The 14790-nt window shown below is 36.9% G+C and overlaps 2 protein-coding genes across 2 annotated transcripts in view; one reads left to right on the top strand and one right to left on the bottom strand.

Annotated features, from left to right (window-relative positions):
- The first annotated feature begins 1047 nt into the window (after positions 1-1047).
- Positions 1048-9682, top strand: LOC133424585 (beta-2-microglobulin-like). Its single transcript, XM_061715270.1, has 4 exons — positions 1048-1204; positions 4106-4378; positions 6314-6348; positions 9159-9682. The coding sequence occupies exons 1-3, from the start codon at positions 1141-1143 to the stop codon at positions 6325-6327; spliced, it is 351 nt and encodes a 116-aa protein (XP_061571254.1). The 5' UTR covers positions 1048-1140; the 3' UTR covers positions 6328-6348; positions 9159-9682.
- A 1515-nt stretch (positions 9683-11197) lies between these two features.
- Positions 11198-14790, bottom strand: part of glt8d2 (glycosyltransferase 8 domain containing 2) — a 34948-nt gene continuing 31355 nt past the window's right edge. Inside the window, exons 11-12 of the mRNA XM_061714883.1 lie at positions 13719-13831; positions 11198-11552 (exon numbers count right to left, since the gene is read on the bottom strand). Of these exons, the coding sequence (XP_061570867.1) occupies positions 11374-11552; positions 13719-13831 (292 nt within the window). The 3' untranslated portion in view covers positions 11198-11373. The remainder of the gene's footprint in view (positions 11553-13718; positions 13832-14790) is intronic.

Genomic DNA, 14790 nt, shown 5'->3' with positions numbered 1-14790 from the left:
TGCAGGCATGGAAATTCAATTCAATTCAATTCAATGTTATTTCTATAGCGTCTATTACAACAGAATTGTCTCTAGGATCTTTCCAGAGACCAGAACATGTAAATGAGGGGAAGAACACACCGTTGTTACCGTTTGGATGTTACATTTAGGTTGACTGTTACATTTTAGTGAATCTATAATCACCACATTTGAGGCAATTAACATCGAGTTATACACTAACTACTATGTTTCAGGGAAGCCATAACTCATGACAGCTGGTCAAGAAACAATATTGATTAGTAACATTTGATAAATTATATACAGGACTGTCTCAGAATATAGTGATAAAGTTCTTTATTTTCTATAATGCAATTAAAAACAAATCAACTGAAATATTGCAAGCCTTTTATTATTTTAATATTGATGATTATGGTTTACAGTTTAAGATTAAGATTCCCAGAATATTCTATTTTTTTGAGATAGGATATTTGAGTTTTCTTAAACTGTAAACCATGATCTGCAATATTAAAATAATAAAAGGCTTGCAATATTTCAGTTGATTTGTAATGAATCCAGAATGTATGACATTTTTGCACTACAGAAAATAAAGGACTTTATCACAATATTCTAATTTTCTGAGACAGTCCTGTGTAAATACCACTCTATAAGAAAAGTGGAGAGGAAGTGAAAAAAACCCTACGAAAACTAGAATCAGTGGAAGTGAATATGATATGTTGAAGACCATGGAGAATAGTTACCCTCTTTTTGGATTAAAACAAAATATTAAAGCATAAACACAGCTACCTTAGGGTAACTTTGGGTATTTGCCCTCATTCTCCAGCTCCTCTCAGTTCACTACGAACAAACGTGTTTCATCCAGTTTCACCTGACAACAACAGAGTGAATTTTCTGATTGGTTAGCGTGCTGCGGTGGGCGGATCTTATGTCCTGTATTTGTTTCTCGATTGGTTAGCGTCCCGCGGTGGGCGGGGCTTATGTCCTGTATTTGTTTCTGATTGGTTAGCGTCGCGTGGTGGGCGGGGCTTATGTCCTGTATTTGTTTCTCCGCAGCACAGTTTCGCTTTAGTTTAGCTGGTGGACCAAGTCAAGGTGGACGGTATTCTTTCCAAGTTTTATCGAAATAAGAGAATAAACTCCAACATGAAGCTGGCCCTGTTCGTCGCTGCTGTAGCAGCTGTTGTCTGCTCCGTCCTCTGCAAAGAGAGTAAGTAGCCCCGCATTTCCGGATTCGTCTCACGTAATTACATACTTTTACAGTAAAAGATCAAAATCGTTATAATGATATTTGCGTCGTAGCTACAACTACATTTATTTAGTAAAAAAAAACAAAAAAAAAAACGTTTTTATACATTTAACTGTTGTAATTTGTTTAAATACTTGTTATTCGCAAAGAAGAGTCGCTGTTATAAATAAAAAAAAACTACTCGGCAAATAAGTCAAATAAAGTGAAGAGATAGGTTCAAAGCGGCGATTATGAGAGGATATTAGAGTCAAATGTGGCTAAAATCCTATTAAAAACACATTTTTTGTCGTGTTTGAAACGTGGAATTCCCCTCAGTTTAATTTTAGTTTCGATTTCCTGTAAAAGCAAGTCTTGAGACTGCGCACTCGATCATTTTATTATATTACATATTCACTTATTTTGTTGATTATTAGTGATTACACAGGCGGTACATCAATATGTATATATAAAAAATTTATAATATAAATGTAAGAAGAAGCCTCTAGCCATATTGATCACATAATAAGTCAAAGTTGATGTTGATGTTGAAGTTTAAGCAGACGGCCTGCAGTTGCAGTCCCCCACCAGCAGATGGTGCAGTGGTCACTATCAACAGAGCTGCACTTCAGCATAGATAAAGCTATGAATCATTGCATTAGATATATTATACAGAGAGATATTGTTTCTAAACCTGCAGCAGTTTTCTATTGGAATAACTTCTATAATGAGATAGATTGGAAAAACACATGGGTCTTGTCAAGAAAATGTATTATTACAAACAAAGTAAGAGAGGTTACTTTTAAAATACTTCATAGATGCTATCCAGTCAAGAACAATCTTATTAAATATAAGATAAACATTGACACACTCTGTTATTTTTGTGGTAATGTGGATGAAACAATATCTCACTTATTCTGGAATTGCACATATTATTCTCTGGATTGACCTTAATAATTGTATAAACGCTAAAGTTGATTCTTCCTTTAAGTTGAGCATTCAACATGTACTATTTGGTGTATCAAAAAATGATATGACAAGCCCAGACAAAGTATATTTAATCAACCTTCTCTCAATTATTGCTAAATATCATATTCACTGTACTAAATTGTCTAGCCAACGTCCAAATATAATTGTTCTCAGAGCTTTATTAATATCGTATTCAGTCTTAAACCGAGCATAAACCCCAAAGCGGTTAAAACCAAAGCCTATGTGAAAAATATAATATTTCTTCAAACCTCAAGCCTTCTATTTTATTTCGATATGTAATTTACTGTCCTTAATTTGTAACTGCATTTTATCCTGAGGTTTTGTACCTTTTCTGTATATCTCTCAATAAAATAAAAAAAAAAGCTACACTTCAGCATTAATAGTCAGTTTAAAAAATATGTCGTCATTAAACTACTGCTTCATTAATACGGAGTTACATTTTATTTCACTAGGTGTTTAAGACTGAGGCAACCTAATTACGGTACTTTAGACAGTCTTAATCTACAATAACCAGCCTTAAAAGACGACAACAGAGATCTCTGAGGTCATTTATGTACAATCTTATTTTTTAAAATATATATATACTTCAAAATGTCATTTGAAAACAATTCCATTTGAATTTGTTGAGTCCACCTGTTAAAAAAAGTTTGGGGACTTGTGTTTAGTCTGTGAAAATGAAATGCAGGACAAAGTCCAGAGTGTTTTTAAAGGTTCTAAAGACAATTAATTTAAACAGTTTTAATGGCTCCGTCATATCCTGAACTGTTTCTCTGATCAAAGTAGATTTATTATTATTGTTGTTGTTACTTTTATTTTGACATATTCAGAGGTTATTTAGGGGCAATATGGGGCGTCTTTATTGACTCCGTGGGCGTCTCCGCCCGGCTTTCCCTCCCAGCGCAGGGACGTTTAGCTGAACACGAGTCTCTGCCAACCAAGCTCTTTCTTTTCTCCTTCCTGGTTGGAAAGTCTCCAGACGGCAGCCATGACGATATTTCCAGTTTCTCCATAACACTGTAGAAAAGACAGAAGAGGCCTGATGGTTCCAGCGCAGACGTACTAAATGTAATGCGTGTAACTGGATGGGCAGACTGTGACGTATTTACCTTTTTAATGGCTTTTCTTCTCTTTTTACTCACCAGCCGTGGCAATAAAGCATTATTAATTTTATTATACTAATATAATGTACATATCACACCTTTTGCTTAAAACTGTAGTGATGTTTTAGTTTTAAGCATCATGATTTTTGCTGAACCTGGTGATTTTATTCCATGCAGGATCACGGTTGATGTGTTTAATTTTTTGTCCTTCAGTTCTGGTTTACACCCGCAGTTAAAACGTTTGGGTAATGCAATTAAAAAAAACTAAAATGTCATACATTCTGGATTCATTACAAATCAACTGAAATATTTCAAGCCTTTTATTATTTTAATATTGCTGATTATGGTTTACAGTTTAAGATTAAGATTCCCAGAATATTCTAATTTTTTGAGATAGGATATTTGAGTTTTCTTAAGCTGTAAGCCATGATCAGCAATATTAAAATAATAAAAGGCTTGCAATATTTCAGTTGATTTGTAATGAATCCAGAATGTATGACATTTTTGTTTTTGTAATTGCATTACAGAAAATAAAGAACTTTATCGCTTCCTGCTGCGAGCTCGTTGCTCCCAGACGTGGATTGTGTTGTTTCTAGGAAGGCTGGCAACAATCCGCCTTTAGTGGAAACACTTCTGTGGCAGCTGTTGACATTCTGCTCTCAAACTTTCAAGTTAATTCAGTGAGAATCTCTGAGTTTTCTCCCCAGCCACCATCTGAATGTTTGAGAAGCTGAGAACTGAGAAACCAGCCAGTAATTGATTTTTATTTTTATTTTTTTCTCTTTTTTGCGTTAAGGTGCACCAAAGGTTCAGGTGTACAGCCGGAACCCGGGGATCTACGATCAGGAGAACACCCTGATCTGCCACGTGAACAACTTCCACCCCCCGGACATCACCATCGAGCTGCTGGAGGACGGAGTGGAGCTCCCCCAATCCAAGCAGACCGACCTGGCCTTCAAGCAGGACTGGCAGTTCCACCTGACCAAGAGCGCCCCCTTCACCCCCAAGGAGGGCAAGAAGTACTCCTGCAAGGTCACCCACGTGGGCAAGCCCAAAGCATACGTCTGGGGTGAGTGACTCAGCACTTTCTCATTTTAGAGAGAGTTTAAGAGCAGAAAGCTGAGATGGGGAAGCCACAATAAAGTAATACGGCAGCTAGAATATTAAAATTAAAATGATTTTAGTTAGGGCTGAACGATTAATTGCATTTGCAATAATATCACGATGTGATAAAACAAGATTTTCTAGGTTTTAATTTAGTTTATTTATTTAGCAATATAATTATTGAACAATAAATGAAAAAACATTGAAATAACATGCAAGGAAAGGAAGAAGCCGGGTGGCTAATATTGAATCCTTTGCTATATGAATAAAATACAAAACAAAAGCTACACAAGGAGGAGTAAAAAAACAAAAGAAAATGTAACTCAGATTAAATAATAAACACTACAAAGATGAAACAATAAGAAAGTTCTTTAAATGTTTTTTGAATATTGGCAAGGATGGTGATGATTTTAGAGATTTATTGAGTGAATTCCACAAGTGGAAAGATTGATGTTTACATGTTCTACAAAACGCTAAATTAAAATCATCTTTGTGCCTTGTGGCATAAGAATGAATATCGGAATTAACACAAAAGAAATTATGAAAAGAAGAAGGAAGATCTTGTATATAATTTTTTAATTTGAACATAAATAAACTATTCTAACCGCAAAGGCTGCGATTTGACCAGATCACGTGATCTGGTGATTTTTGAGTTATTTGTGAAGAAGTTCTGAGTTTCCTGTGAGGAAGGTTTTTTGTTCCCTGTGGGAGTTTTGTTTGTGTTTTTCTATTAAACTACGCCTCGTTTTGGCTAAAGTTTAACCCGGTTTGGTGTCGTGTGATTGGGTTCAGAGAACGACCCATAACACTCGTGTGTACAGACGTGTGTAGACGTGTTAAAGCCACAGATTTGTTTTCTTTATTGTTGTAATCTGTGCTTTAAATAAATCTGACATTGTTTATTATAAGACAGACTGATTTATTGCTTGTGTAGTTGAAAAATACATGAGAACAGGACCTTAAGAAAATAATCGCATATTAAATCGCAATCGCAATATTGAGGAAAAAAATCGCTATTAGATTATTTTCAAAAATCGTTCAGTCCTAATTTTAGTTGTTGTGATCATTATATAGCAGGGGTCTGCAACCTTTATTATCAAAAAAGCCATTTTGCCCCCACTTCTACAAAAAATATTATCAGGAGCCGCAAGAAATAACAGAGATTTTAAAAGTTTTCATCATTTATTTATTTTAGATTAGATTAGATTCAACTTTATTGTCATTGCACATGTCAAAAGTACAGGGAAACGAAATGCAGTTTTCACCCAACCAGAAGTGCTTATGCAGTGAAATAAACACAATGCGCAATATATATATATATATATTTATATATATATATATATATATATATATATATATATATATATATATATATATATACATGTGTGTATGTATGTATGTATATATATATATATATATATATATACACATGTGTGTACATAGTGCAGATCAATAAATAACTATTATTATAAGGTGCAGGTCAGACATGAATGAATGACATATATTATGAACAGATGAGATATGATTACATGATTTACACAGATTTGAATTACAGTATATACATGGGTGATTGCAGTAACAGTATTGCAGTACTTTGAGCTGTTACAACCCCTAAATATAACAAAAGTGCAGTGTGCATTTGTAGGCGTACTTTGAAATAAATTAAACTGTGAACTGTAGACCTATTTCAGTCTATACTTGTGTAAAAGTAAAATAAAAACTACCCCACTTTAATATGAGTACAATGTCTCGTGAGGATGAAGAGCCGCAGGTTCAGACCCCCGTTATAGAGCTGGAGTCCAGATTCACACTTCCTGTTTGAATGTTAAAAGAAGCCAAAAGGGCATGTTTGATCCATATGAAGTAAAACGTGCTTGTGTTTTGTCTCTTGTGTTTTCAGAGCCAAACATGTAAGCGGCTCGGAGGCCTTGGCTGGTAAGTATTGTTACTCCTGCATGGGTGCGCTCAAATACCAAATACCAACTCCACAAGTCTAGTGCTGCTCAACGCTAAAGGAAGTTTACTGCCTGAACTCTGGTCACCTGTAACACCAGACAGAAAAGAGATGCTGCTCACCAGGGCTGGGGATCCATTCAAATGTCAAGAATCAATTTGATTCCGATTCTTAAGATTCAGAATGTATTATCACGCTTTGATTTGTTTCCGATATTGATTTGGGTTAGTGTTAATAAAACTGTTTTTCAGCTGTTGCATGAATTATATCATTGTAGTTCTGCAACATATTACTACTAGTATTATATTGAGATTCAACAGCAAGTATTGCAGCTAATGATGCTGTAAGGACCAATCAGCTCCCAGAATGCTGATAGAACTGAAGAACAGAAACACCGTGTGTCAGAATTACCAAACAGATCCAGGGAGGAAACAGAGACGCATGAAATCGGTTTTATTTTTTACCATTAATGAGAATTTAGTTTTTAGCATTTTATGCAAATGTAACCCCAAGACAGTATATAAAGTAATGAAATATAGACAATTTATTTAACTTTAATGTTTTCATACCTTTAAACATATTTAAAGGCAAAAACATGGCAGTAGTTATTCTGGTGTCCAACAAAACATGTCCAACATCCTTTTTTGGGCATAAACAAAAAAATACTAAAAGTTGTAATGGTGAAGAAAAAAAACCGATCTTTAGACATATGAATTGATTTTTAGGAATTAATACGAGAATCGATTTAGAATCTACTGCTCAGTGGACAATAATTGAATTGAAAAGTGGTCCCGCTGGGCTCCGCCGTGTTGAGCGGTGGAAACCAAACGAGTTCCTCCCGTTGCAGTGACTCAGCAAACGTGCTGCCAGGCTCGGGGGTTCACGCTCGGCGGGTCAGAGCTGCCGTGTATTTCTCAGTACATCATCATACGCCACACAGCTGTCTGTAGGGTGGCCACCTTTCAGAAATAGAAATAAGGGATGCCTGATTTCAGCAGAGCAGGCGCCAAAAAAAGGGACATCTCCAAAACTTCTAAACTGCATAGAAATGTGTTTATTTTATATGAAAAAACAAAATGCTTTGATTTAAAGTTTAAAGTGCTTTAATAGCATTGGACTTTCATGACTGTACAGACAGACAACCATATAGCAACTGAAATATCCTCCTATGCTTGTTTGTCCACATCAGCCCAGATGTAGAATATAAGCTACAGGTGAAGGTCGGGACATTAGAATATGGTGTAAAAGTTAATTTATTTCAATAATTCAACTTAAAAGGTGAAACTAAAATATTACATAGTCTCTTTACATGCAAATCAAGATATTGTAAGCCTTTATTTGTTATAATTTTGATGATTGAATGGTTTATTGATTTCATAATATAGAGATTTTTTATTTGGAGTTTTCATAAACTGTGAGCCATAATCACCAAAATTATAACAAATAAAGGCTTGAAATATCTCACTTTGCATGTAGTGGGAAATAATATTTGTTTCACCTTTAGTTGAATTTACTGAAAAGAATGAAGTTTTGCAATATATTCAAATTTTCCAACCTGTATATTATGACGTCAATAAATAACAGAGAGTGAACCAACACATGTTGCTGTCTTTAATGTTTCCTGTCCTTTATTTTGTTCATTATTGTTAGTTTGTTGTTCATGTGTGTGACAGACGTGCATGGGACAATTGTGAAATACGGAACACAACTTTTACTTCCCAATTACGTAACAAAGCCGTATTTAAAGGGGCGGGTGGCGACCCTGGACGTCATGAAAGTGAGCGTTATGGTCACGTGACACTTTCAAAGCCATGTTAGGTTTGTGAGGGATTGTTCAGCTGAAAGCTGGAGCTTCAGTCGTGGTGTTTGCTGCCCTCTAGTGGCCACTAGCTGCTCCGTGTGCAGAGATCAGGCCGGTGGACAGAGGTTGGAGTTGTGAAGGTTCTAGTCATGAGAGGCGGTTCCACCTCACACCAGTCTCACCTCCACCTCGTGACCAGGGCTGGGGATCCATTCAAATGTCAAGAATTGATTTGATTCTGATTCTTAGCATTCAGAATTGATTATCAAGATTTGATTCAATCCGATATTGATTTGGGTTGGTGTTATTAAAACAGTTCTTTGAGCTGTTGCATGAATGATATGACTGTAGTTCTGCAACATATTAATACTAGTATTATATTGAGATTCAACAGCAAGTATTGCAGCTAATGATGCTGTAAGGACCAATCAGCTCCCAGAATGCTGATAGAACTGCTTTCAGAAACATCATGTAGAATTACCAAACAGATCCAGGGAGGAAACAGAGACGCATGAAGTCGTTTTTTTTTTTCCCACATTCCGGTTTTATTTTTTCCCATTTTTCGGGTTTTTAATATTTGAGAATTTGATTTAGCATTTTATGCAAATGTAACCCCAAGACAGTATATAAAGTAATGAAATATAGACAATTTATGCAATTATAACTGAAAACTTAAATGTTTCCATACCTTTAAACATATTTAAGAGCAAAAACATGGCACCAGTTATTCTCGTGTCCAACAAAATATTCCTTTTTTGGGCATAAACAAAAAAATACCAAAAGTTGTAATGTTGAAAAAAAAATACGAATTGATTTTTAGGAATTGATATGAGAATCGATTTAGAATCGGAAAATCGATTTTAAGTAACACTTCCTCTCCTCAGTTCCTGGTATTTGAGCGTATCCATCAGTCTCTTCCTCAGGTGATCCGTCTGTCAGCTGGATAACTGTCTGTCTGTCAGCTGATAACTGTCTGTCTGTCTCTTCCAGGGTGATGTCAGACCTCTGGTCTTCCACTGGAACATTTATTCACCATGACTTCAATCAACAATATCTATCCATCCTGACTCATCCAGTCCCACTTTTCTACCACCCTTGTTTGCAGGTGATGGATCGCTCTCATGTGATCCAAGGGTTTTAGCTTCTGTATAAATCTGTGGTGTTTGTGTTTGGGGCAACTTTAATTCTGGTTTCCTTCTCGCTGAACATTTGTTTGTAAAGTTGAGATAAAAAGAAAAAAGCTTCTGTTAATTGGATGGCATCAACTCCAACTCCAAGATAACTGCCCCACAAAATAACCATGCCAATCATTCTTTGTGTAATTTTGATAACTTAAGCTGTCTTGTTTTCTTTTATGTGTTTGTTTCTACCATCACGAGAGGCTGGGATTGGCCAGTTTAATGGAAATTATTTCCAAACCAAATTAAAGTGTATGTTGTTTTTTTTAGAAATCAAGTTATTGACTTACGATGGTTATCATACCTTCTACAAAATAAAAGCCTCTTTAAAAAATTGCACTTCTTCATTTGTATTATTATTATTATAGTTATTTAATAGTATTTTTTAAATAAAGTACCAGTAAAGGGATGGATGCTACACTGTGGATCACCACGGGTCTATTGATTACATGACCAGAAGTGATGATTCTGATCATTTAAATATTTAAATTAAAATTAAATATTTACTGTACCTATTTACGGTACAGTAAATAGGTAAATGAAAGCTCTTATTAACATATACAATTTAAAAAAAAGTGTAAGGTGCAGCAGTATGAGGTGGTTATGATTATTGAAAGGTGCATTGTTACAGCATATGATTGTGGTTTTTATTATTATCACTATTATACTCAGGCAAGAAAAACAATTGATGTATCAAGCTTTGTTCACTGTCTTTAATGCATATTTGAACCATTTTTCATGTTCTGTGGGTTAAACTGTCAACGTCCAAGAATTCAACACCGCCCATAAAAAGTGAACGTTAGGTTAAAGGTTAATTAATGTCTTTGAGCTTCAGAGGAACCAGTGTATTGAGAATAATCAATAACAATCAATCAGGAAGTATTCACAGCAAATTTATTTTTCCAACTTCCTGATAGACAGTGCGTTCTTTCCATACACAAGCCAACATTACACCACGTAAGTTTTAGACCAACATGTGAGTTCCAGGAGGAGGAGCCGGTACTGGAGTTGTAAAAAAAAATCAGGGGGATGGTGGATTTGATCATATGGGGACAGATAATTTATGCTGATTACAAATAATATAATATATTACAAATAATAGCAGTGACCAAAACAGCTGCAGAAATACTGCAGGAATGACATAGCAGCAGTTAAATGCAGCCTTCTGTAAGCTTTAAATATCCACTGGGCTTACATCAAATACATCAAAACACAACAATAAAAAACACTTTTCTGAACTTATCAATATGACTCTGTCCTTCACAGGATAAGTAACATGGATCACTGCAAAAACTCACAATCTTAACAAGAATATTTGTCTTATTTCTAGTTAAAATGTCTCATTTTAGTAAAAAAATCTCATTACACTTAAAACAAGACTCATCACTGGAGAAAACAACAATTTCCACCTGTTTCAAGTAGATTTTCACTTGAAATAAGTAGGAAAATAAGTGGAACAAGATTTTTTTGCTTGTAATGAGAAGATAAATCTTGTCCCACTGGCAGATTTTTCTACTTATTTCAAGTGAAAATGTACTTGAAACAGGTGAAAATTGTCAAATAAGTTATTTTTCTGGTGATGACTCTAAATGTTGAAATAGCAGTAAAACCACATTCATTGATGAAATGACATAAGGGATGGAAAGGGGGGATGACAGTTTTACAGGGGGGATGATTTGGACCGTTTTTATTTCAGGGGGGATGATTTGGACCGTTTTTATTTCAGGGGGGGGTGATTTGGACCGTTTTTATTTCAGGGGGGATGATTTGGACCGTTTTTATTTCAGGGGGGGGTGATTTGGACCGTTTTTATTTCAGGGGGGGATGATTTGGACCGTTTTTATTTCAGGGGGGATGATTTGGACCGTTTTTATTTCAGGGGGGGATGATTTGGACCGTTTTTATTTCAGGGGGGGGATGCCATCCCCCTCATCCCCCCTCAACTCCAGTACTGGGAGGAGGTGACGACCAGGTCCTGTCAGGTCCAGGTCCCGTGTGTCCAGAACGGTCCAGAACTTGTGCAGGCCTCAGCTGTCCGTGTCGGGTCGTTTCAGAGAGAACCTTCTGGACGGGTCTGGGAGGAACCACTTCTCCCACAGGTCCAGGTGGACGGCCGGATAGTTCCAGGGCTTGAACGGGCCGTTCCAGTGCAGCAGGTGAACCTCCTGCAGGAAGTTCTCCGAGTAGCGGGCGTCCGGACTCCAGCCTGCACGGAACGGTTAGAACAGGGGTAGTGCTTGACTTCGTACGGTTACACATACATTTGCACACATGCTACCAGTTGATACGGAAGAGTTTTAGGGCCAGGCATGTGAAAAATAAAAATAATATTTTAGAGGAGGAAGATTTTTTTTTTTCATTATGCACTTCGAGAAAAAAGTTGAAATGTCGAGAAAAAAAGTCGAAATGTCGAGATTAATGTTGAAATACAATTTCGAGAAAAAAGTCGAAATGTATTTCAACTTTAGTCTCGAAATTTCGACTTTATTCTCGATATTTCGACTTTTTTCTCGAAGTGCACAATAAGAAATAATCTTCCCCTCTCAAATATTTTTTCTCCTGCCTGGCCCTGATACTCTTCTGTAGTGATTCAGTCAGCTTATACTGTACTCATTATCTACAATACTAATAATCTCTGTGCTTATTGTGACTGATGTGTCACAAACCAGAACATGTTGGAAATGTAAATAAATAAAGAAATTCAAGAATAAAGTCAAAATTTCGCCTTTTTTCTTAATATTGTGACTTTTTTCTCAAAATTGTACTTCTGTTGTCTGTTGTGCGGAATAGGTATCAGTATCATGCAGGAGAAAAAATATTTGAGAGGGGAAGATTTTTTTTTTATTGTGCAGTTCGAGAAAAAAGTCGAAATGTCGATCAATGTTGAAATACAATTTCAAGAATAAAGTCAAAATTTCGTGAATAAAGTCAAAATTTCGTGAATAAAGTTGAAATACATTTCGACTTTTTTCTCGAAATTGTACTTCAACATTAATCTCGACATTCCGACTTTTTGGTTCTTCATCGCTGCAAACCTTTCAATCATCTTGCTCTTATCAACGACGATATCCCTCTTGATTGAGAGCAAGGTGAGGTTTGACAGTCTGGCCTCATCCATGCCGCCCAGAGATAGTTTTTAATCATTTCAGCTGCTGAAACTCAGCATGAGTTTCCTGTTTTAAGGCTCCACTTCTGATGTGACAACTGGCTAAAAGTAAACAGACAATATGACAGACAGACACACAAGGGGAGAAGGGACTATTTATTTCATTTTTTAAACAACTTTATCCTTATGAATACAAGTGTTATATAGTCCAACTTTCCTTATTTTATTCAGCACACTTTTTTCTTCCCCTTGGGCGTGGGCCCCCACACAGCAGTGGGCCTGGGGTGGCCGCCCCTCCGCCCTCCCCCCTGTCCGCTAGTGGCTGTGGTCTATCTCTGCACCCTGAACAGCCTCTGGTTGCAACTCTATCAAAGAAGTGTTGGGATTTCAATTCAATTGGAGGGGCGGGGCAGAACTGAAGAAAAAAAATATTTTTTTTTTCTTTTTTTTAATTCTCATTAAATTATGCAATCATTTTTCAAAATGTTTCAAAATATGCCTATTTGTGGAAATAAATGTAGTATTTGAGTTACATAAAAGCTTGTTATTTGTTTTCTTCCTAATTGTCCTTGTGGTCAAGAACCCCCAACACAAAAATGGTTTGGCCGCTGATCAAAATTTGACGTTATCATTTAATTCAACCATTAGAATGGTCAAAATGTCCGGTCAGCACAAGTCCGGTGCTCAGAAAAGAAGAGAAAAGAGAAGAAGAGAAGAAGAAAAGAAGAAAATAGAGGCCTCAGAGATTCTCTACACAAATATTTTAAAAAGGGGGTGACGGTGAAGCTGGAATTAATAAAGTCAGCGTAGAGCAAGGTAAGAAACAGCGCAGTCAACGTTTACCAACCTTGTAACTTAACACAACTGGCTATCTCTAATGTTAACGTCCATTAGCTTGTATAAAAACCTGAAGAGCAGAGGGAGAGGAGAGGAAGAGGAGAAGGAGAGATCCGGGCGCAGGGGGCCCATCTTAGATTATTTTGTCCCGGGCCCCGGCAGGACTGTCAGCTGCCCTGCAAAAAACACCTCCCTTTTTAGTATAAATTGAACTGGATTGATGACCACGTGTGCAGAAAGAATTGTACCTCCGGCCAGAAAAACATTGTGCTTGATATATTAAAAGCTTGTATTAACTTTGATTCTATTCCACTGGTTTTCTTATGGTTCGCCAGACAAACGAACACAGGATCTTTCAGGAGCATGTTCCTTGTGAACAGGTATGTAGTCGTGTGTTGTGAGCCTGCCAGAACAGTGCAGGGATCTTACCCAGGTGTCTCACGTGCCACAGAGGGTCCAGTGTCGTGTACTTGTCATGAAAGACTATCAGCATGGGTGGAGTCACCACCCCTCCTGCCATGGCACTGCTGTATATGTTCAGCCTGTCAGAGAGAGGGAGGAGGTTTATGCTCAGGCACACTTGAAACAACGCAACTAGACTTCCTTTTCTTTTGTTCTTGAAGGTGTTTCACCTTCTATCGTTCATCTCAATTCAATTCAATATTATTTATATAGCGTCTATTACAACAGAAGTTGTCTCTAGGATCTTTCCAGAGACCAGAACATAAACCCCCGAACAATTATTACATAAACATAACATAAACAATGTCAGGTAAAAACTCCCCTAGTCCCCTGCGGAACACCATAGCAGACCTTCGACTGTTAGCTAACACTGGAGAGACGTGGTCTCTCCAGTGTTAGCTAGCTACGAGTAAACCTGCACTCCGAGAACGGAGAGCTCTGCCAGGAACATAAGGCACTATCAGGTCTTGTAAATGCTGCGGAGCTAAGCCGTTTTGGGCTTTATATGCAAGTAGTAAAATTTTAAATTGGATTCTGAATTTTACGGGTAGCCAATGGAGCGACGCTAATACTGGAGAGACGTGGTCTCTCCTGCTGATTCCTGTCAGCACTCGGGCTGCTGCATTTTAGATCAGCTGGAGCCTATTCAGCAAATTACTTGGACATCCTGCTAACAACACATTACAGTAATCCAGTCTAGAAGATACAAACGCATGAACTAGTTTTTCTGCATCACTCTGAGAGAGGATTTTCCTAATCTTTGCAATATTACGGAGATGGAAAAATGCTATTTTACAAACCTGATAAACATATGGTTTAAACGACAAATCCTGATCGAAAACAACACCAAGGTTTTTCACAGTTGCACTGGAAGCCATCGCAACACCATCTAGTCCCTTCCTAAGATGCTCTGGACCAAGAATGATAACCTCTGTTTTATCTGATTTAGAAGCAAGAAATTTCTGGACATCCAGTCCTTGATGTCCCTAAGACATGCCTGACATTTAACTAATGGTTCTGTTTCATCCGGCTTCATAGA

This window comes from Cololabis saira, chromosome 23 (assembly GCF_033807715.1).
Source record: "Cololabis saira isolate AMF1-May2022 chromosome 23, fColSai1.1, whole genome shotgun sequence".
NCBI classification, from domain to species: domain Eukaryota; kingdom Metazoa; phylum Chordata; class Actinopteri; order Beloniformes; family Belonidae; genus Cololabis; species Cololabis saira.
This window is presented reverse-complemented; position numbering and strand designations above follow the sequence as displayed.